The 22,552-nt window shown below is 39.2% G+C and overlaps 1 protein-coding gene across 1 annotated transcript in view; it reads left to right on the top strand.

Annotated features, from left to right (window-relative positions):
• The first annotated feature begins 3,834 nt into the window (after positions 1-3,834).
• Positions 3,835-22,552, top strand: part of LOC124723088 — a 33,448-nt gene continuing 14,730 nt past the window's right edge. The window contains exon 1 of the mRNA XM_047248267.1: positions 3,835-4,023. Within this exon, the coding sequence (XP_047104223.1) occupies positions 3,846-4,023 (178 nt within the window). The 5' untranslated portion in view covers positions 3,835-3,845. The remainder of the gene's footprint in view (positions 4,024-22,552) is intronic.

Genomic DNA, 22,552 nt, shown 5'->3' with positions numbered 1-22,552 from the left:
TGTGATTTTGAAACTTTCATTTGTGGTTATCTTTTCAAATATCTGATTTTCTAGGTGACTGATGAAAATGTTTGCTAGTGTTCCTGATATTGGGGATCCCATGGGCAGTCCATCAGTTTGTAGATAATATTCTTTCTCAAACTGAGAGTAGTTTTGTTCAGTTGTCAGTCTGAGCATATCTGTTATTTTCTTTATTGCGTCTGTGGTGAGGTTGCTGTGGGATGAGAGATTTTGTTCTATGATTTCTATTGTTTCTGTGATAGGGATGGAGGTATACATATTTTCTATATCGAATGAAATCAGTGATGCTGTATGTGGTACCTGTATGTTCTGTATGTTTTCTACTAGGTTTCCTGTGTTTATCACTGTTCTGTTGTTTTCTACTTTATAGTGTTCTGTAACTAACTTTTGGAGGTGTTTGGCTATGCGGTATGTTGGGACTTTCTTGAAGTTGACAACAGCTCTCATTGGCATTCTGTCTTTATGTACTTTCAGTTGACTGCGGAGTGTTGGTGCTTGTGGGTTTTTCTTTGTTAAGTAGTATTTCTGTTTGTCTGTGAGTGTGTGTTCAATGGTTCTCAGTGTTCGTTTCACATTTGCCTGGAATCGTTCAGTTGGATCTGACTTCAGTTTTTGTATGGCATTGGTATTTATGTATTCCTTGGTTTTTGTGATGTATTGCTCTTTATCCATGAGTGCTATTACATTTCCCTTGTCTGCTCTTGTTATTAATATGTTATCGTTTGTTAACTTTTGTTGTAACCTTTTCATAGTGGCTGCTTCTGTTTGGTTGTTCTTATTGTGTGTCTGCTGTGTTTGTTTTATTACGCATTTTATTTCTTCTTTTACTAGTTCTCTTGTCAGTCCTATGTTTATTTCATAATTATTTTGTTGTTCTTCACGTGTAAGGATGTGTTCAGTTTCTACTATGAGATTTTCTATGTAATGATTGTTCACTTTGCTATTGGTGCAGTGTTTCAAACCTTTTTCCAAGAGCATTTTTTTCATTTTCGTGTAATTCTGTCTCTGTTAGGTTAACTAAGCGTGGATGGAATGTGTGTTGGTGTTCATGTGGTTTCACATTTAAAACGTTAATGTATTTTTGCGTCTTTTTTACTGTTAGTTTCATTATCTTCTGTTTATGTTTGTTTTGTAAATGTTTCATTGCTGTGTATGTGTTGTGTTCAGTTTTTTCTACTAGTGTCATGAAAACTGCGGCGTTAGCTACGTTTTTTGCCAATTCTAGATGAGTCTCATAGAGCATCATGTTTAGGTGCTGTTTTTTCGAATACAGCATCTTAATTTCATGTAGTAACCAATATCGTCCTGCAAATGATTTCGACTTTTGTGCCACTGTAGAACTGTTTTTAACCTTTACATTAATGTAACTTGGAATTAAATCGTTCTTTTTGCATGTTTTGTTGAATTTTATGTGCTGTATCGTCTTATGGAGTTTCAGATGAATTTTCTTGAACCTGTTGTACACGTTGACAGGGAATGCTTGACATAGCTGTCAGACGGTCCATAAGTAAAAATTACCGATATACCGTAATATTACATGCAACTGAGGAAGACAGGACTACAAAAGCTGAAGATGATAACAGGAAGGTTTTTTAAATTAAAATACAGAACGTAGGTACGTTTGAACATTTTATTTCGATTGTTCCAATGTGATCCATGTACCTTTGTGAACTTATCATTTCTGAGAATGCATCCTGTTGCAGCGTGATTACCTGTAAATACCAGATTAATGCAATAAATGCTCAAAATGGTGTCCATCAACCTCAATGCACTTGGCAATACGTGTAACGACATTCCTCTCAACAGCGAGTAGTTCGCCTTCCGTAATTTTCGCACATGCATTTACAATGCGCTGACGCATGTTGTCAGGCGTTGTCGGTAGTTCACGATAGTAAATATCCTTCAACTTCCCCCACAGAAAGAAATCAGGGGCCGTCAGAACCGTTGAACGTGCCGGCCATGGTATGGTGCTTCGACGACCAATTCACCTGTCATGAAATATGCTACTGAATACCGCTTCAACCGCACGCAAGCTATCTGCCAGATATCCATCGTGTTGGAAGTACATCGTCATTCTGTCATGCAGTGAAACATCTTGTAGTAACATCGGTAGAACATTGTGTAGGAAATCAGCATACATTGCACCATTTAGATTGCCATCGATAAAATAGGGGCCAATTGTCCTTCCTCCCATAATGCTGCACCATACATAAAACCGCCAAGGTCACTGATGTTCCACTTGTCGCAGCCAATGTGGATTTTCCGTTGCCCAATAGTGTATATTATGGCGATTTACGTTACCGCTGTTGGTGAATGACGCTTCGTCGCTTAACAGAACGCGTGCAAAAAATCTGTCATCGTCCTGTAATTTCTCTTCTGCCCAGTGGCAAAACTGTACACGAAGTTCAAAGTCGTCACCATGCAATTCCTGGTGCGTAGAAATATGGTACGGGTGCAATCGATGTTGATGTAGCATTCTCAACACCGACGTTTTTGAGATTCCCGATTCTGGCGCAATTTGTCTGCTGCTGATGTGCGGATTAGCAAAATGGCTCTGAGCACTATGGGACTTAACTTCTGAGGTTATCAGTCTCCTGGAACTTAGAACTACTTAAACCTAACTAACCTAAGGACACCACACATATCCATGTCTGAAGCAGGATTCGAAGCTGCAACCGTAGCGGTTGCGCGGCTCCAGACTGTAGCGCCTAGAACCTCTCGGCCAGTCCGGCCGGCGCGGATTAGCCACAACAGCAGCTAAAACACCTACTTGGGCATCATCATTTATTGCAGGTCGTGACTGACGTTTCACATGTGGCTGAACACTTCCCATTTCCTTAAATAACATTACTATCTGGCGAACGCTCCGGACACTTGGATGAAGTCGTCCAGGATACTGAGCAGTATACATAGCACACGCCCGTTGGGCATTTTGTTCATAATAGCCATACACCAACATGATACCGACCTTTTCTGTAATTGGTAAACGGTCCTTTTCAACGCGAGTAATGTATGACGAAGCAAATACCGTTCACACTGGCGAATTGTTATGTTATACCATGTACTTATACGTTTGTGACTATTCTTGTTTCATGAATTATGGCTACAGTGCTATATGTGACATTTGATTCATATTCATGTGGGACAATTGTGCATGAACTCGAGCTGAATAGCCATGTATGGACAAAACAGCTGCTTCAGGAAGATGGCTACAATTACTATGTTACCAGTACATCAAAAGTTTGCACTAATAAACGTCTGCACTAATAAAACAATTAGTTGCTCCATGTGCAGAAGATGTGCTGAATCCGCAACCCTATTCCTTTTTTAATGAATATCGCTCAAGTTGGCGTTGAGAACTTTATTGCGTCCACTACCGGTTTCATATTTTGCATCAGGCCATTTTTAAGTTCTTCAGAAAAATTTTGTGCAGAGGGACAACGTGGACGCAGTAGTTTCCAACAGCATCTGGAGTGGTTTTCATTAAATGAATAACTTTATTGCGTCCACTACCGGTTTCGTTTTTGACATCAGGCCAGTTTTAAGTTCTTCGGAAAAATTTTGTGCAGTGCGGCAATGTGGACGCAATAGTTTCCGACAGCAACTGGAGTGGTTTTCATTAAATGAATAAGAAAACAGTATTTTCTTTCGAGTCCAACGATCGCGCCAAATGTTTTTACTTCTCTGATCCTTTACTATCGCAGACTGCTGTCAACTGTTTCAAAATTCCAACCGACATTCACCACTTCAGTGGTAGGCCTAAGGTACTCGTGCTGGGACAGGTGCTACTTACGTAACGTAGAACCATGTTTATGGAAATAACTATGTACGCAATGGCTTTGTTTGTCACTGCTTGGGGAGTTTTCTTTTCGTGCAGAAGGTTTAAAATCATTCTCCAATATTTCTTGGGTCAGCCAAGGGACCAAAAGCCTCAAGAAGACACACATCCAAATGAAGAAAAAAAAGGGAATGAGTTTTTCTTTTACTACTATGCAATGCAAGGTACGTAGGTCTATAAAAAAACCGCACAATTCACACAGTCCTGTCAGTAAAGCATTCTCTGCTGTACTTCTCACCCACATTCAAGTACTCTTCCTATTTGAAATAGGGCCAGGTACGTTCACCTAGTTGCGTAAGTGTCAAGGATATATATTTATGGGATTTCTGTTTACTGCAGATGTTTAAGTGTAGTCTCATCATGTATTCGTCATGATCTTGGAAGCAGTTTCATGAGTAAAAGTTGGAATCCGTGAATTCATACAAATACTTGGGTATAACTCTTTATAGGTACATGAAATTAAACGATCACATAAGCTCAGTCATGGGTAAAGCAGGTGGCAGACTTTTGGTTATTGGTAGAATACTAGGGAAATGCAGTCAGTCTACAAAGGAAACACTACTAGCTTGTAAAGTACTCGTGCAACCCATCACAGAATATTACTCATGTGTATGGAACCTGTATTCCAAACAGGACTAACAGGCGGTAATGAACGTATACAGATGATGGCAGCAGGAATAGTCACAGATTTGCTTTATCTCTGGACGAATGTCACAGAGATGTTTTGAAAGAACTGAACTGGCAGATCCTTGAGGATAGACATCAAGTAGCCCACAGAAGTCTGCTCACAAAGTTTTGAGAAGAGGCTTTAAATGATGGCCTGAAGAATATACTAAAATCCCTTGCTTATCACTCATATAGTGATCGTGAGGACAAACTTATCGATTAAGCACGGCACACACAGTTGCATTTCAAGAGTCATTCTTCCCACATTACATGTGTGAGTGGAACAGTCAAAAGCCTTAGTAACTGGTGTTGATATGATGGGACATACCCTCTGCCATGCAGTTAGCAGTGGCTTACAGAGTATGAATATAGATTTTACTACCATACAATTCCACTGCCCATACATAGGTGCAAATTTTAATCTAACTACAGATATTAAATACTATGCCACACTAGGCTCACAGCCAGTTAAATGCAGTGTATCAAAAGCAGAAGAGAACATCATGCAGGTGTTTTTACACTTATTTGTTTAATTGTTCAGTAATATAAAAAAATTATTTTCATTACTGTCTCTGACATGGAACTTAATACTATTTGATCGTGCCAATGGCCACTTCTTGTCATAACAGTACTGCTTCCAACACACCAGGATCCTGCTGCCATTATTTTTTAAAGTTATGATTTACTTTAACTGCCTTGAAATGTTTTAATTTATTATTGGTACCCAATATCTGTTATGATATTTCGTCCCTTATTTACTATCCAAGCAGAGTGTGAGCTTTACAGAGGTAACCAATATGGATCATCCAGATCAACACACAGGGTATTTTTAGATCATGAGACTCTACCTTCAGTGAGGGGATAAATGTTATATAAAGTTTTCTCTCACCATACACTACCACCACGCATCCTGTCCCAGCTGGCCAATGCGGCCGAGCAGTTCTAAGCACTTCAGTGTGGAACCGCGCTGCTGCTAAGGTCACAGGTCCGAATCCGGTCTCGGGCATGGATGTGTGTTATGTCCTTAGGTTAGTTAGATTTAAGTAGTTCTAAGTTTAGAGGACTGATGGCCTTATATGTTAAGTCCCATAGTGCTCAGAACCATTTGAACTATTTTTGAACAATCCAGTCCCACACACTTGCAAACAAACACACTTATTCATTTCTGTTTAAGAAATACACTTTTACGTGATAACTCCCTGGCAGACACCATCTCTAATATGCAGCACCATACCTTGCAGACTCGTAACTCTCCATTTTAATAATCTGATATTTGTCATTTACTTCAAAACATTGCTAAAATCATCTTCAACAGCGTTTCAGCTAACAATGAGAAGCTAATTTAGCATCACACTGTCATCGAGTTCATTAGAAAAGGAGTCAGCTTAGTTGTAAAAGCGTGGAGAAAGAGATCAACTATAGCTTGGATGAAGTATTTCTCAGTGTGAAATACTGACATAGAAGTTTCCCACTAAGTTTTGCCACAGTTACATGTTCAGTCCTATTTTAACCTATGGATGTGGGAAAATGAATGCTAGAAATGCCATTTTATGCCACTCAAAGCTGATGGAAAATCAGATGCTGTCTAATTTGTGTCTTCATAATTGATTTTATTGGCCTAATGTTAATGATAAAGGCTACTTTCAACACTAATAGGAGTGGGAGTGAGAGAATTCTAACCAATTTCAACTGTAAGTAGCGTGTAATCAAACCCCATTCTTATCTACTATTGAACAAGTGCACTTCTGACCTAGTGTAGGTGCTGCTCAAGCAAATAATGCAATGTGTTCATGACACTGCCCAAGAAATGTTCAGAATCTTTGTCACTTTATTTAATTATCAACAGTTTTAACTTATTTATTTTTGATGAGACAGATTAATTAAACTCTGTAAATGGAGATTTCACTGCAGTTATGTTACATTCATGCTGATACATGTTCCTTAAGTGGTCCTTTCTAAATAAACTATTGCTGCGATACAGTTATGTGCCGTTTACATATGGGTGTGGCATTGTTCTTTTATTGGTGTGGATTTCAACACTTCACTGTATGAATTATGACATCTGAATATCTTCCTAACGATACATGTCCTTCTTTATCCAGCCTAGGGCAGATTATGAAAGAAATGAATGATAATACGCATCAGTTCAAAGTTTAATTGAAATAATTTTATGTTCGCATCCCCCACTGATGTGTAATGTGAGGAACTTTAGTATGTTCTTGGCATATTGAGTGAAAATCAATTTTTAAATTTACTAAAACAGATTTATTATAGACAGATAATTGCTCACATTTTCATGCATCTACTACTAGACATGATTTTTTTTGCAGGGAGACAAAAGCATCACCACTAAAACAACCTTGTTTCCCATTTCATCTATCCATTATCAGCCTCATCTGGATACAATGTACACAGTGCATTAATCTGGTAGAGGCTTTATTATCATTTTCTTAGCAATTTTTCTAATGAAAGATGTTAAAGTAAATGAAAACTGCTTTACATCTTTTAATACGAACATGACTAATTTGAGAGTGTAGAAATTGCTGTAGATTCTTGCAAACTTTCACAAGTGCATAGGTTTTAATCATTTCTTTTAACTGTGACTGAACTTAGAAAACCAACTTTATGTGTCAACTTTCAGTAAGTTATTTCGTTTTTATTGGTACTCCAAATTGAGAGTCACTTTTATGAAGTGTTCAGTTGAAGTGCACCCTATGATGGAAGTTACTTTTACAGTGGTGAATTTTGTTAGGCACCCATTTTGGAAGTAAATTGACATTACTGACATATACTGATCAGTCAGAACATTATGACCACCTACCTAAAAGCCTGTATGTCCACCTTTGGCATTGATAACAACAATGATGCGTTATGGCATGGAATCAGCGGGGCCTTGCTAGATCGCTGGAGGGAGCTGGCACCACGTCCGCACACGCAAGTCACCTAATTCCCGTAAATTACTGGGATGGGGTGGGGCGATGTCCTCCGACGCCACGTTCAATCACATCCTGGATGTTTTTGTTCGGGCTCACATCTGGCAAGTTGGGGGGGCCAGCGTGCTAACTGGAAATTGCTACTGTGTTCTTCAGACAACTCTGTCACACTTCTGGCATTGTGACATGGTACATTATCTTGCTGGAAAATGCCACTGCTGTCTGGAAACATTATCCTCATCAAGCAGTGCGCACGGTCTGCAACCAGTGTACGATAATCCTTGCCCATCTTGATGGTTTGCACCAGCTCAACTGGACCCATGGATGCCCACGTGAATGTTCCCCAGAGCATAATGGAGCTGTCACCGCCCTGTCTTGATTCTGCGGTACAGCTGTCAAGAAGCTGTTCTCCTGGAAGATGACTGATTTGCGCCCTCCCATTGTCATGATAAAGAAGGTATCAGGATTCATCAGCATCAGACCTTGTGCCACTCTGACACTGCCCCACCTTCCAGTACCAATGATCACGTATCTATTTCAGTTTCAGTTGTCGACATCATGATGTGCACCATTTGCACTCAATACTTGCTAAAAATTTAGATTTTTTAGCTGCAGCAATATAATGAAAGTATTTTATGAGTAGGCTTTCCCCTGTGGCCTTCAACATGTATGTGTCATCGGGTGCAGACTCCCATCATAAGGAGCATCCAGTGCACTGCGTGTTCAGTCACACTTGTATTCTGCCCAGTATTAAAGTCTGATGTTACTTCTGCCACAGTCCACCATGTGTCCTATTTTACCAGTATGCCCGGCCTATGACATCTGACACCTGTAATGAGGGGTGGTCGCACAACTGCGCAGTGTCTGGATGTGGTTTTACCTTGGTTTTGCAACATGTTGAAGACTCTCACCACAGCACTCCTCAAACACCTGAAAGTTATGCAGTTTCTGAAATGCTCATGCTGAGCTTCCAGGCTATCACAATCTGCCCTTGGTCAAACTCAGACAGGTGGTGTGCCTTACTCATTCTGCACATGGACAGCACACTCACTGACACTACATGCACCATGTATATGACTGACTAGTAGTCATTCCACACACGTCACTCTGCTGTCACCTGGAAGGGTTTATATCGATGGTGGGTTATTGGTCATAGTGTTCTGGCTAATCAGTGTTAAGGTTATGTAAACGTTACTCTGGTGCACCATTTGCACTCAATACTTGCTAAAAATTTAGATTTTTTAGCTGCAGCAATATAATGAAAGTATTTTATGAATAGGCTTTCCCCTGTGGCCTTCAACATGTTCGCATTTTACACATATATTGCATACATTTCCTCCACCCCCCTTCCCATCTCTAACTTTTCGTCGTCCTGTCTTTGTGTCCACCTCATTCTCCCTTCCTGCTCCCTCTGTCCTTACCTATTCTCTCCTGCTATCTATCTCTGTCCATCTCCTCCTCTATTCATTTCGACATTCCCGTATGTGGTGCCATCCGCATGTATGGCTGCTGTATAACAGGTCAAAAGAGCAGGTCAATACTACTCTCACAACACACGTATCATGTGTGAGTGAGGCAGCCTACATATCTGAGGCTTGGGAAACCTTTTCTTGCCTCTTACTTATAGCCTGCCATGAAAATTATCTTCATAACACATGCCAAAATTACCCCTACACAACATGCCTGTCTTGCAGGGCAGCATGTAAGGCACAGTCTAAAAAATAGTGGTTTGGACTGAAAAACATTCCTGGAGAATAGCTGTTATTCATCTTCTGGTTTGGTTGGACCAGATCAGTAGCATTATCAGTCTCTTGAGAGAGCTGACAAGAATAGTCAAAGGTGTCACATAAGGAGCAAGCATGAGGGAGAACCGCAGTAGAAGTATCACTTATCTCCTAGTTCATATGGAATTCTTCAAATTTATCCTTATTTTCATGGAATTGGAAATCAAATTATTTGATGGTAATAATAGTAGCTTACGCACCACTCCCTCTTCCCTACTATAAAAAAAAAAAAAATGTAAACATTATCTTTTCTTACGGCATTGTATTACATTCATGAGTAACACTTAATTTAACAACATTTGAGAACTCTATGTTCCGTTAAATTATAAATCTTGTCAGGCCAAATTTTTGAAACATACCCACCGTACATTATGGAATAGACCTACACACAAAACCTGTGATTTTCCAGTGCCTATCAGGCTACTCTGGACACTGCAATATTTCTCATGATGGCACACCTGGAGCTCTGTAGTGGTTCTGGAATGAACTTTGGATACCCCTCAAACAAGTAGATCAAGAACTGAGAGAAAAATTTAGGAATACCATTAATGTACAAAAGTTTTTATGTGAAATTTTTGTAAGAGATATTACTTTTTGCTGCTTGAATTTAACACAAAGTAAAAGTGAGACTAACTTTTAATTAATGCTCCAGGGTGGAAATCTTTCTACTGCTCACGCTGAAAAATTCTGCAGCTGCAAATTCACATAATCATACTTATTTCATCTTATTAACTGACAGGGAGTTTCTCTTTGACATTGCTGTAATAACATTAAAATTAATGAAATATGAGCAGTAAGAACATCATGTAAAAAATATGATGTAGGTGTACATTCATATCACAACATCTGAGCATATTGTGGGTAGTAGATAACAGTTTGTGTTAGATCAGTGAATATATTGTGTTGTACATTGAGGTGACTAAAGTCATGGGATAGTAATATATGAAAATGTAAAGATGGCAGTAGAATTGTGTACACAAGGTATAAAAGGGCAGTGTATTGATGGAGCTGTCATATGTAATTCAAATGAAAAGGTTCCGACATGATTATGGCTGAATGACTGGATTTAAGAGACTGAACATAGAACAGTAGTTGGAGCTGGACTCATGGGATATTCCATTTCAGAAATCATTGTGAACTCCAATATTCCAAGATCCACAGTGTCAAGCGTTTTCTGGCAATACCAAATTTCAGGCATCACCTTTCATGACAGACAATACAGTTTCCAATGGCCTTCACTTAATGATGGAGAGCAGTGGCATTTGTGTAGAGTGTCAGTGCTAATCAGACAAGCAAAACTTCACTAAAAAAAAAAAAAAAAAAAAAAAAAAAAAAAAAAAAAAAAAAAAACGCAGAAATCAATGTGGAATATATGACGAACATATCTGTTAGGACAGTGTGATGAAATTTGCTATTATTGGGCTGTGGGAGAGATGACAAATGCGAATACCTTTGCTGACAGCACTAAATCACCTGCAGTGCCTCTTCTTGGACACTAGATGGCTGGAATACCAAGGCCTGGTCAGATGAGTCCCAGTTTCACTTTGTAAGAGCTGATGGTAGGGATCGAGTGTGTCACAGACCCCTCGAAGCCATGGACCATGTTGTCAACAAGCCACTGTGCAAGCTGTTGGCGGCTCCATAATGGTGTGGGCTTGGCATACACGGAACGAACTGGGTCCTCTGGTACAACTGAACGAATTATTGAATGTAAATGGTTTTGTTTGGCTATTTGGCGACCATTTGCAGCCATTCATGGAGTTCATGATCCCAAACAATGATAAAATTTTTATGGATGAAAATGCACCCTGTCACTGGGCCACAGTTGTTTGTATTTGAAGAACATTCTGGATGATTTGACCAAATGATTTGGCCACCCAGACTGCCTGACATGAATCCTGTCAAACATTTATGGGATGTAATTGAGAGGTCAGTTCACGTACAAAAATCCTGCATCAGCAACTCTTTTACAATTAAGAATGGGTATAGAGGCAGGATGGCTCAGTATTTCTGCATGTGACTTCCAATGACTTTTGGAATTCATATCCTCAGTGCTGGCAATTTTCTGGAGGGAAGATTATGTTCTTGTCATGAAACACCTATTGAAAAAAATTAGAGAATAATCCCCTGTGACAGACCACAGAACAACTTTACTGCACACAGTAAAGATCATGAAGAGAAGAAAAAAGAAATTAGTGCTCATATTTAAGAAAACAGACAGTCGTTACTCCCTTGTTAGATTTGTGAGTGGGATACAAAAGGGAATTATTAGTTGTGGTACAAGGTACCTTCCACCGTAGTGGATTGTGAAATAAAAGTAGATGTAGAAGGTTAGATATTAAAGGCAGGTCACTATGACCTCATGATGAGGATCTCCTACAGGTGAGTTAATCTGATGTTGGGGCCTGGGTGAACTCGCTTCATTTTTTAACCTTCAGCACTCAAATCTCTCTCTCTTCCTGGAGTTTGCTATAACATAGGTTTTTTTTTCTTTTGAATTCCAGAAGACAAAATAATGTATTTATGACAACTTATACACTAGAGTAGAATGTTAGAGAATAATGAGACAAAATATATTTGGGAATTGTGTTTGTGTTTAATTTCGTGATTCATAAAACTGTGTTATTTCAGAAACTAATTTCTTTATTAACTCTATATTTTGTTGAAGATAAATACACAAACATGTAAATGTTGGATGTTAATGTCCCTTTTAACTCACTTAAATGTATCAAAGACAACAACCTCAACAACCTTAGGATCCAACAAATATGATCAAAGTGCAAGTTAATACTTATTCCGTCTAATATTATGAGGTTGGGGTTGTTTTGGCAAAGACCAGCCAATGAAGTCATCAGTCTCATCAGTCTAGGGAAGGACAGGGAAGGAAGTCGGCTGTGCCCTTTGAAAGGAACCATCCCGGCATTTGCCTGGAGTGATTTAGGGAAATCACGGAAAACCTAAATCAGGATGGCTGGACGTGGGATTGAACCGTCGTCCTCCCATAATATTATGGGATACCCAAAAAGAAAAACTTAAATTATTTTTTAGAAGCTATATATTTTCAAATTGTGTAGAAAATAACCTGATCCCCTTCAAAATACTTTCCATTATAACTCCCACTGGTGCTTCCACTGTTCAAAATATTTTTTTGTAGTCGTCTTTAGAAATGGCTGACAGCTCCTATCTCCATTTTTAACTTCTTTAATGTTGTCAGATTGGTGTCCTTTCATGCACCTTTTCATGCATCGAAATAAGAAAAAGTCGAAGAGACTCAAGTCAGGTGAGTAAGGTGCATGCCATTTTTACCCAAAAACTGTCTAACAGTGATGGCTGTGTGCAGGTGCATTGTCGTTTTGGAAGAACCATTTCCTGTCTTCCACAAATCATGTTCAAAAATGGTTCAAATGGCTCTGAGCACCATGGGACTTAACTTCTGAGGTCATCAGCCCCTAGAATGTAGAATTACTTAAACCTTAACTAACCTAAGGACATCACACAAATCCACGCCCGAGGCAGGATTTGAACTTGCGACCGTAGTGGTCGCGCGGTTCCAGACTGTAGCACCTAGAACCGCTTGGTCACCCAGGCCGGCACAAATCATGTCTTTTTGACAAACACTGTTCTGTTTAAAACTTCAAAGTAAAGGTTTAGTTGATGGTGTGACCCGATGATACAAACTATCATTGATTTGGGCAGTTGATTGATGTCCAGAAAAAGGTTTAACATCAATTGACATGTCGCCAGTTTTAAATTGAGCAAACTAATCGTACGCTTGAGTTTTTCCCATAGCTTCATCCTGGTAAGCTGCTTTCAACATTAAAACAGTTTCAGCAACATATTTACCAAGTATAAAATAAAATTTCGCAGCTATGTGTTGTTCACTTAAACTTGTCATCATAAAAGTAAAACAAGAACAAAACAATACCAGCAAAAACAATCACTGCAGATGAACAGAACAAGCCAAATGACAACACAGGTGCACTGTACTAGCAATAAGTTGCACTATACGTGCCTAGTGGCAGAAATACATACGACACAAGATCCGTCCTCAGTATTGTTTTTCTGGTATTTAAGGGACACCCTCGTATACCCATCAGTGTGAGCACTCATTTGCATGACTTGATGTGAAACTCCAACTGTGCAAGAATGATAGCTGTGGTACTGCAACACAGAATTTTCTCTAGTCAAATTTCCACTACCAAATCCTAATTCTTGCCAAAATTTATAAAGGAAAGCTACTTGATTACTTTTTCTCCTTGAACTCTCTTAAAATTTCACAAATTATTAGAAATATAGGTTTTTTGTTGTGTAGTCCTTACTGTCTGATACCAGAAATGCCCATACCCTTTCCTAGAATGTGGTTAATCTGTTATTGAACACATGAACAAATCTCATTTCCAGTTGCCATCCATACTGTCAGTGTGGTTGTTTCATTTGGTGAGTGTTTTCTCTTGGTATTAATCATATATTTCTGATCCATTGTGTATTGTATACATAATTCAGGTTTGAATCTGCAGTTATTTGATTAGCTCAGAGTAAACTTTCTCAGACAGGTTAACGTACACCATTGTTGGGCATATTTTATAAGAAAGCTGACTTCACAGATGTTACTAAATATTGACAACTCTCACCTCTTACGTAACATTCTTAATTGTTGTCATCCACCTGAATAGTAATTGGATACTTACAAAATCACAGTTGGGATCTCAAAAGCATCACTCTACTGATAAAGCTGATAATATCTTCACTTAACAGATAGTAAAATTTTTAAATGGTAAAGGATCATCACTTGGAATTGTCTCTGACTTATTAAAGACATTTTATTGTTCAATCAAAATGTACTGTAGGAGAAATTAAGTTTTTATGGGATAGCTTGTTCAGCACATGCCAGATTTAGTTCCTATTTGTGACTCAGGATGAAAAATGTTACACTAGGCTTGTGGGTAATACAAAGAGGGACATAAGTTTCCAGCATGCTGGGTTGTTGAAGGGCCAGCTACTTGTGATACCATTTCCATATGACAAACAGCTAAAGTTGCAAAATGCTCTTTTTATTACTTGATGATTACCAGTTTCAGGCTTGTATTCATAGCTCATTCTCAGATCATCCAACCAAGCAGAACAAATATTATTCCACGCAGCAAAAAATCATGACAATTATTAGCAAAATGGAATACAGTGAAAATGATCATGACACGTGTATCCACTTTTGTGATCACTTTCATTGTACTCCTGTGAAAACTGACTGTTATTTAATTTTTGGTGTCTGGAGTAACATTTGTTCTGATTGGATGGATGATTTGAGGATGGGTTATGAATAAAAACCCAAAACTAGACATGATCAAGTAATAGAGATATTTTGCAATTTTGGTTATTTGTTATATTGAAATTGCAAACAGGGACACCATATTACCTTCATGGGGAGAAATTACACTGATTAATCCAAAGAGTTCTATTATGGGCCCATTGCTGTTCATGTCCAATGTTAGTGATTAATCAGTTTATCCCACGATAACTATCCACTTAGGCAGCAAGTATTCTCTACACAAAAGGAAGTAATTAGAATTAAATGTGATGACAACACATATAAATTTTTGAGGAATCTGTTAAGCAATAGGGAATTTTAAACACATCTTTGCAGCACATTTATTCACTCATTATATTTGTTCTCAACTCACTGTAGTTTGAAAGTAACAGAGATATTCGCCAATACAATGCTAGAATAAAAAGTGATCTGCACTTCCCTTTGGTGAATCTAACTGTGGCACAGGAAGGAATGCAATTCTCAGCCATAAAACTCTTTGATATTCTATTCAAAGATATAAAATGTCTGACATATAGTGTAAGAGTTCTTAGATATATATTACAGTTGTTTATCCATAAAAACCCATTGTATACTACAGAGGAATTCCCACTACATTGATTTTCTTCTAAATGTGTAGGAATTCTTTTGTCCTGGCACCAGACATGTTCTAAATAGGAATGGCTCTAGTGACATAACATGTGGGTTCACTCAGAGTATCTTTTAGATGGTTCTTGAAGAAGTATTTTGTAGTTATTTGCATGTTCTGGGAGTATATTGGTGACCATTTCCAATTATGTAGAAAGAGAAGTAGGTTTGTATAATCGAAATATTGCTATATGCTCATCATTTACATAAATCAATTTTTACTTCAATCTCAGTTATATGTGGTATAGGAGAAGATTCCAAGTGAAAAATGAGTTTAATGACTATTTCAGTCTTTCATTAAAGTTATGAAAACACTTTCTTATGTCTCAATACGTAGTTTACTCCTATCACTATCTGAAATCAAATTAGTAACAAAATTTTAAGATTTAATTTAATTTATAGAATACTGACAATACTTTAGACATTGTCTATTAATTCAAGATCCTTAACTATTTACAATAATGCAGTAGTTGTGCCAAATTTGTTGTAAGTAGTAATTGCCACTGTAAGAATAATACCATAATAATATGTTAAAATAGAAGAAAACTGTTTTTTTTTCTGGTTCTTCTGATACAGAATAATAAAGTGCATGTGGCAAGTGTATTGTATCGTCTTCATGATAAAATTCTACAACATTTTGACACTACTGTTTGCAATGTTTTCAAATGCAGTTTTCTTCTATCTTGTGTAAAGTTTCTTCTGATTACTGATTAATGGACAGTCTAAGTATGAACCAGTATGCAACAGAGCCCAGGCAAAACAAATTATTAAATGTAATGAGAAGAAAACTTTTAGTTGAGTTCAGCTGCATAGTGTATAAATTGTCACAACTTGCTATGTGAACATTATATATTTTTCCAACTGTAAGGGCTTCACATTGCGCACATGTTCCCACTGAACAAATCACTACTCTACTCTTAAGTTGCTGAGACTGAGGATCCATTAGTGCTTTACGTGGAGTGATACGTAAAATGTCAGAGTCTCTTCTTGTTAGCACTACAGCACCACAAACTATACAGCTGCTACATCTGTTGAGCAAGGAAGCCATTGGGAAATGAAACATTGATAAAGAAAAGTATGTACATAAAGGAGTCACTTAGTGACACACAAGCACAATGGAAAAGACTGCTAAAATATTAAGCTTTCAGACAGAGTCCATCTTCTGAAATAAAAAACAGGCACACTACCACAACTCACAAACACATGGCCAGTGTCTCCAGGTGCAGGGACATGACAGCAACTGTGTCTGATGTGCGTGGATGGTGAGGATTAGGGGAAGGCACAACCTGGGGAGGAGGAGGGATTGCAAAGAAAGGTTGGGGAAAGACACTTTGCTACCTGTAGGAGAGTGCAGGGATGTGGTGGGGACAGGATAGGGTTGCTAGGTGTAGAGTTTTGTGGCTGTGCTTCATCAGGAGTGGGGGAGAGTGAGGGGAAGGGTATGGAGGGAAATAGGGAAGGGGAAAAGACTGGAAGCTGCGCTGGTGGATTAGGAAGCATGTGCAGTATTGGAGTGGAAACGGAGAAGTTAATGGCAAGGTTTAGGACAGGGTCTACTGGAGACTGAGGCCAGAGAGTTTACACGGAAAAGGCATATGTTTTAGGGGGAGATTATGCTGCACAGTTCGTAAAAGCTGAAGTAGGTGGAAATAATTCAGAAGGTGCCAACTGTGAATTAGTCATTAAAGTAAAGCACATCATACTGAGCAGAATACTCAGAAAATAAGTGATCCAGCTGCACCTTAGCCACAGATTGGCGGTGGCCATTCATTCAGACAACTTGGTAGTTTCACGCCCATGCAGATAGCCGCAGAGTGGTTGCAGCGTAGTTTGTAGATGACATGGCTGGTTTTACAAGTAGTCCTTACTTTTATGATGCAGAAGATGCCTGTGACAGGACTGGAGTAGGTTGTAGTGGGAGGATTTATGGGACAGGTTTTGCATTTAGGTCTATTGCAGGGATATGATCCTTGATGCAAGGGTTTGGGACAAGGGACAGAGTAGGGATGGGAAGGGATATTGCGTAGGGTTGGCAGGCAGCAGGATACCACTGAGGAAGGGGTGGTGAGTATAGTAAGTAGGATATTTCTAGTTTCCAGTCATGGCTAGAGGTATTCACTACACTGGCGGAGAATGGTATTGACTTGCTCCAGCCCTTAGTGGTATTGAGCCTCGAGGCTAGCTCTCCATTATGGTCAGACAGTGGATATATTTTTCTTCATAATTACAGACTATTACCTGAAAAACTAAATTAGGGCACACAAATCACATTTCCTTCAATAGCAATATATTTATTAACTATGTATTTCTAGTACTTAATTCTTTTAGTACCACAACTATGTCTGCTAATAAAAAAACTACAAAAAATTCTCTAATGAGTTACCCAACAACTAATACTACTTTAAACCCTACTGAATCTGTTGTCTGTTAGTTAATTTATTTTGATGTGCTTAAGTTGTAGATGGTTATTTCCTCTATGGGATCCATCCTCATACACAATGGATGTGTGAGATATATTAGGTAAGTGGGGTCATACTTGGAGAGGGACTGTATGACACTAAAGATGTAATGACCATTACTTGGAGAGGGACTGTATGACACTAAAGATGTAATGACCATTGGTATTGAAGCTTTATAAAAGGGACTTCTTGGTATGAAATGGATGTCAGCTGTCAGAATGGAGGTATTGTTTGTGGTTGACACATCTGATGGAGACAGAGGTACTGATTTATCCTTGAGGTGAAGGTCAACATCAAGGAAGTTGGCATGTTGCATTGAGGAGGACTAGGTGAAATGATAGGAGAGGTGGTGTTGAGATTCTGGAAGCATGTGAACAGGGTTTTTTCACCCTTGGTCCAGCTCACAAAAATGTCATCAGTTAATCTGAACCAGGTGACTGTTTTTAGATTCTGGGTGGTTAGGATGCACTCCCCTTGATAGCCTGTGAATAGGTTGGCATAGGATGCTTACTTGTGATTGCTCATTGTTGTACAATAGGTTCATTTGTAGTTGATCCCTTCAAAGGATTAATAATTGTGGGTGAGAATAAAATTGATCACGGTGACTGGAAAGGAGATTGTAGGTTTGGAGTTGGTTTGGCATTGGTAAAGTTAATGTTCAATGGTAGCAGGGCCATTGTCATTGGGGACGTTAGTGTAGAGGGAGGTGGCATTGATGTAGATGAGCAGGGCTCTGAGTGGTAAAGGAAAAGCAACTGTGCAGAGTTGGCAGTGGATGTGGTTGGTGTCTTTTATATTAGAGGGTAGGTTACAGGTTATAGGCTGCATGTAGTGCTGCACAAGAAGAGAGGTGTGTCAGTAGGGCATCCTGAGTGGTTGGGTTTATGGACTTCAGAAAGCCTGTAGAAGGTAGCAGTGTGGGGAGTGGTTGTGTTGAGGAGAGAGACAGACTCGAGGGAGAGCCTCTGGGATGGACTTAAGGATATGAGGAGGGACTAGTGAACATGCTGGATTTCTGGAATAGACTCTTTGTGACAAGGTTTTTAGGTGGGTATATCAGACAGCTGGTGGAACGCTTCTGCTAGGTAATTCCTGCAGTTCATAACCAGAGTGGTGGAGATTTTGTTGGCTGGTAGGGTCATAAGCTCGGGATCGGATTTTAAGCGATGGAGTGAGGTTCTTGCTGTGAATCAAATGTTAGTTTCCTTGATGAGGGGTATGGTGAATGTTACCTCACCATGCTCGTACTGATAAAGACTTGATGTACTACACTACTGGCCATTAAAATTGTTACACCACGAAGATCTCGTGTTACAGGCGCGAAATTTATCCGACAGGAAGAAGATGCTGTGATATGCAAATGATTAGCTTTTCAGAGCATTCGCACAAGGTTGGCGCCAGTGGCAACACCTACAACGTGTTGACATGAGGAAAGTTTCCAACTGATTTCTCATACACAAACAGCAGTTGATCGGCGTTGCCTGGTGAAACATTGTTGTGATGCCTCGTGTAAGGAGGAGAAATGCGTACCATCACATTTCCTTGTTTCCAACTTTGATAAAGGTCAGAGTGTAGCATATTGCGATTGCAGTTTATCACATCGTGACATTGCTGCTCGCGTTGGTCGAGATCCAACAACTGTTTGCAGAATATGAAATCGGTGGGTTCAGGAGGGTAGTAAGAAACGCCATGCTGGATCTCAATGGCCTAGTATCACTAGCAGTCAAGATGACAGGCATCTTATCCACATGGCTGTAACGGATCGTGCAGCCACGTCTTGATCCCAGAGTCAATAGATGGTGATGTTTGCAAGACAACAACCATCTGTGCGAACAGTTTGACGACATTTTGCAGCAACATGGACTATCAGCTTGGAGACTGTGGCTGCGGTTACCCTTGACGCTGCATCACAGACAGGAATGCCTTCGATGGTGTACTCAATGATGAACCTGGGTGCACGAATGGCAAAATGCCATTTTTTCGGATGAATCCAGGTTCTGTTTACAGCATCATGATTTTCACATCCATGTTTGGCGACATCTCAGGGAACACACATTGGAAGTGTGTATTCATCATAGCTCTACTGGTGTATCACTTGGCGTAATGCTATGAGGTGCCATTGGTTACACGTCTCAGTCACCTCTTGTTCGCATTGACGCCACTTTGAACAGTGGACGTTACATTTCAGATGTGTTACGACCCGTGGCTCTATCCTTCATTTGATCCCTGCGAAACCCTACATTTCAGCAGGATAATGCATGACCGCATGTTGCAGGTCCTGTATGAGCATTTCTGGATACAGAAAATGTTTGACTGCTGCCCTGGTCAGCAAAATCTCCAGATCTCTCAGCAATTGAAAACGTCTGGTCAATGGTGGTCGAGCAACTGGCTCGTCACAATACGCCAGTCACTTCTCTTGATGAATTGTGGTATCGTGTTGAAACTGCAAGGGCAGCTGTACCTGTACACGCCATCCAAGCTCTGTTTGACTCAATGCCCAGGTGTATCAAGGCCATTATTACGGCCAGAGGTGGTTGTTCTGGGTACTGATTTCTCAGGATCTATGCACCCACATTCCATGAAAATGTAATCACATGTCAGTTCTAGTATAACATATTTGTCCAATGAATACCCGTTTATCATCTGCATTTCTTCTTGGTGTAGCAATTTTAATGGCCAGTAGTGTAGATATTTCAGTCTCAGAGTGAGTGTGGGCCCTGTATGTTCCTTGGATGCTTGTCATGCCAAAGTTAACATTAAAATAATAAGGTACAGCAAGATATGCAGTCATGTTAGTCATATTTTAGAAGCATTCCAGCAGCATAGTTTGACATTTTCTTCAGTTTTATAATTTAAAAAATGTAATAAGATTATTCTTGGTGTGCAGTCATAAACAATGAATGAATGAGAAAGCACTGGTGCAGCAGAGACTACAGTGTTCAATAGTTCTTCAGTTGCACCTGTTTACTTGGAGCCTCAGATATAATTTACACATGATCATTGCGAATGATAACTGACCCTTGCGGTAGCATTCTAGCTTCTCGAGCACGGGGTGCCGGGTCAGGGATTTTCCCTGCCTCGAGATGAGTGGATATTGTTGTGTCGTCTTCATCATCATCATTCACCCCCTTTATGGTTGGAGGAAGCCAATGGCAAACCATCTCCACTAGGACCTTGCCTAGTATGGCGGTGCAGGTCTCCTGCATCGTTCCCTTACACTGTGTCATGGAGTATGGGACATCGTGATCATCATCATCAACTGAAGACTATTATTCTCATAAAAATGTTAAGTGTTAATGAGGTAAACTGCTGTGTACAAGTAAAAAAGGTGATTGTGGAAAACAAAATAACTGCCAAATATTAAAACCAGCCTGCTGAAAAAACAATGTTGTTTACCATACTTAACATATTCCTACAGGATAGTGTATCATGAGAAATGCAGAGAGTAAGGGCACTGTGAGATATTCTTCACAAGGAACTCCTGTTAGTAAAGGTTAAAGTACATCTACTTCTGTTTATGTTTCAACAGCCCAACAGGACCATTATACAACTGTAGGATCCACATTTGAGGATATGTCAAAGAGCTGTCATCTGAAATATAGAACTGTTCCAAAATAATGTGATAAGAAGGATGTAGCACTACACCCTAAATGACTTCATCATGTTACAAAATATGAGAAGAATCTGAAATGGTGTTTTGGTATGTCTGGTAAAAAAATGAGAAAAAAATGTTTGTTTCATAAACAACTCACTTTGTTTCTGGACTTAGTCTCCTTTGATGGATATACACTTGGTCCAGTGATGCTCCAGCTTTTTTATTCCATAGTAAAAATATGTTTTGTCAAAATCTACAAATTACTCATTGACGACAACTATCACTTCATCAGTTGGTGACAATTTCTTCCTAGCAAGCCAGAGTTGCAAGTTAGGTAATAGGAAGAAGTCACTTGTGGCTAAGTCTGGTGAACAGGGTGGATGAGGAACTATGTCAAAGCCCAATTCATGCACTTGCGCCGTTGTTACCACTGATGTGTTGGATGGTGCATTATCCTGCTGAAACACCACTAACGTGCATGCCAATCTTGTTTTTTTTTTCAGTCTCAACAAGACTCAAATGGTCCAACAATGAATCATAATAGGGTCTAGTTATGGTAATGTCTTTCTCCAATTAATCTATAAGGATTATTCCTTGGGAATCCCATAAAACAGTGGCGATCATCATACAAGCTGTCAAAATTGTCCTTGCCTTTTTTAATGCACTTTCACAAGCCTTCATTCATTGTTTTGACTCTGGTGTGTAAATTGGGATCCAGGTTACATAAACAGTCACACATTAACACAAAAAGTCTTGCAGACATCACCAAACATTGTGTTGAGAAGTTGTGCCAAATGCAATTTTGCTCAACTGTGAACAATTGCGGAGTCCACTTTGCACACAGCTTCTTCATAGCCAATTCTCTGTACAGAACAATATTCACTTGCTCGGTTGAGATGCCTAAAAGTTCAGAAAGCTTACAAATTTTTAGTTGATGGTCTTGCATTACCATATCATGGATTTTATCAGTGTATTCCTTTGTTGCGACCTCCATTAGACAGCAGGAGTGTACTTCATATTCAGTGCTTATTTGACCACATTTAAGATCATTAATCCAAAATTAAATTGTCTCCTATGATGGTGTAGATACTACATGACTTCATCCAATCCCGTTTTGATTTGTGTGGCAGCCCATCTCATCAAATGGAAGTGTTTAATAGCAGCACAAAACTCAGTGTTCTCTATTTTTAATTATAATCGACACACTGACCAATTTAGACCCATTTCAACAGTACTGTACACCATACATTGTTGAATTTCTTTATACAATCATTGGAATAATCAGGCTTATCAGTCATGAAAGCTC

Source organism: Schistocerca piceifrons, chromosome X, assembly GCF_021461385.2.
Source record: "Schistocerca piceifrons isolate TAMUIC-IGC-003096 chromosome X, iqSchPice1.1, whole genome shotgun sequence".
NCBI classification, from domain to species: Eukaryota; Metazoa; Arthropoda; class Insecta; order Orthoptera; family Acrididae; genus Schistocerca; species Schistocerca piceifrons.
This window is presented reverse-complemented; position numbering and strand designations above follow the sequence as displayed.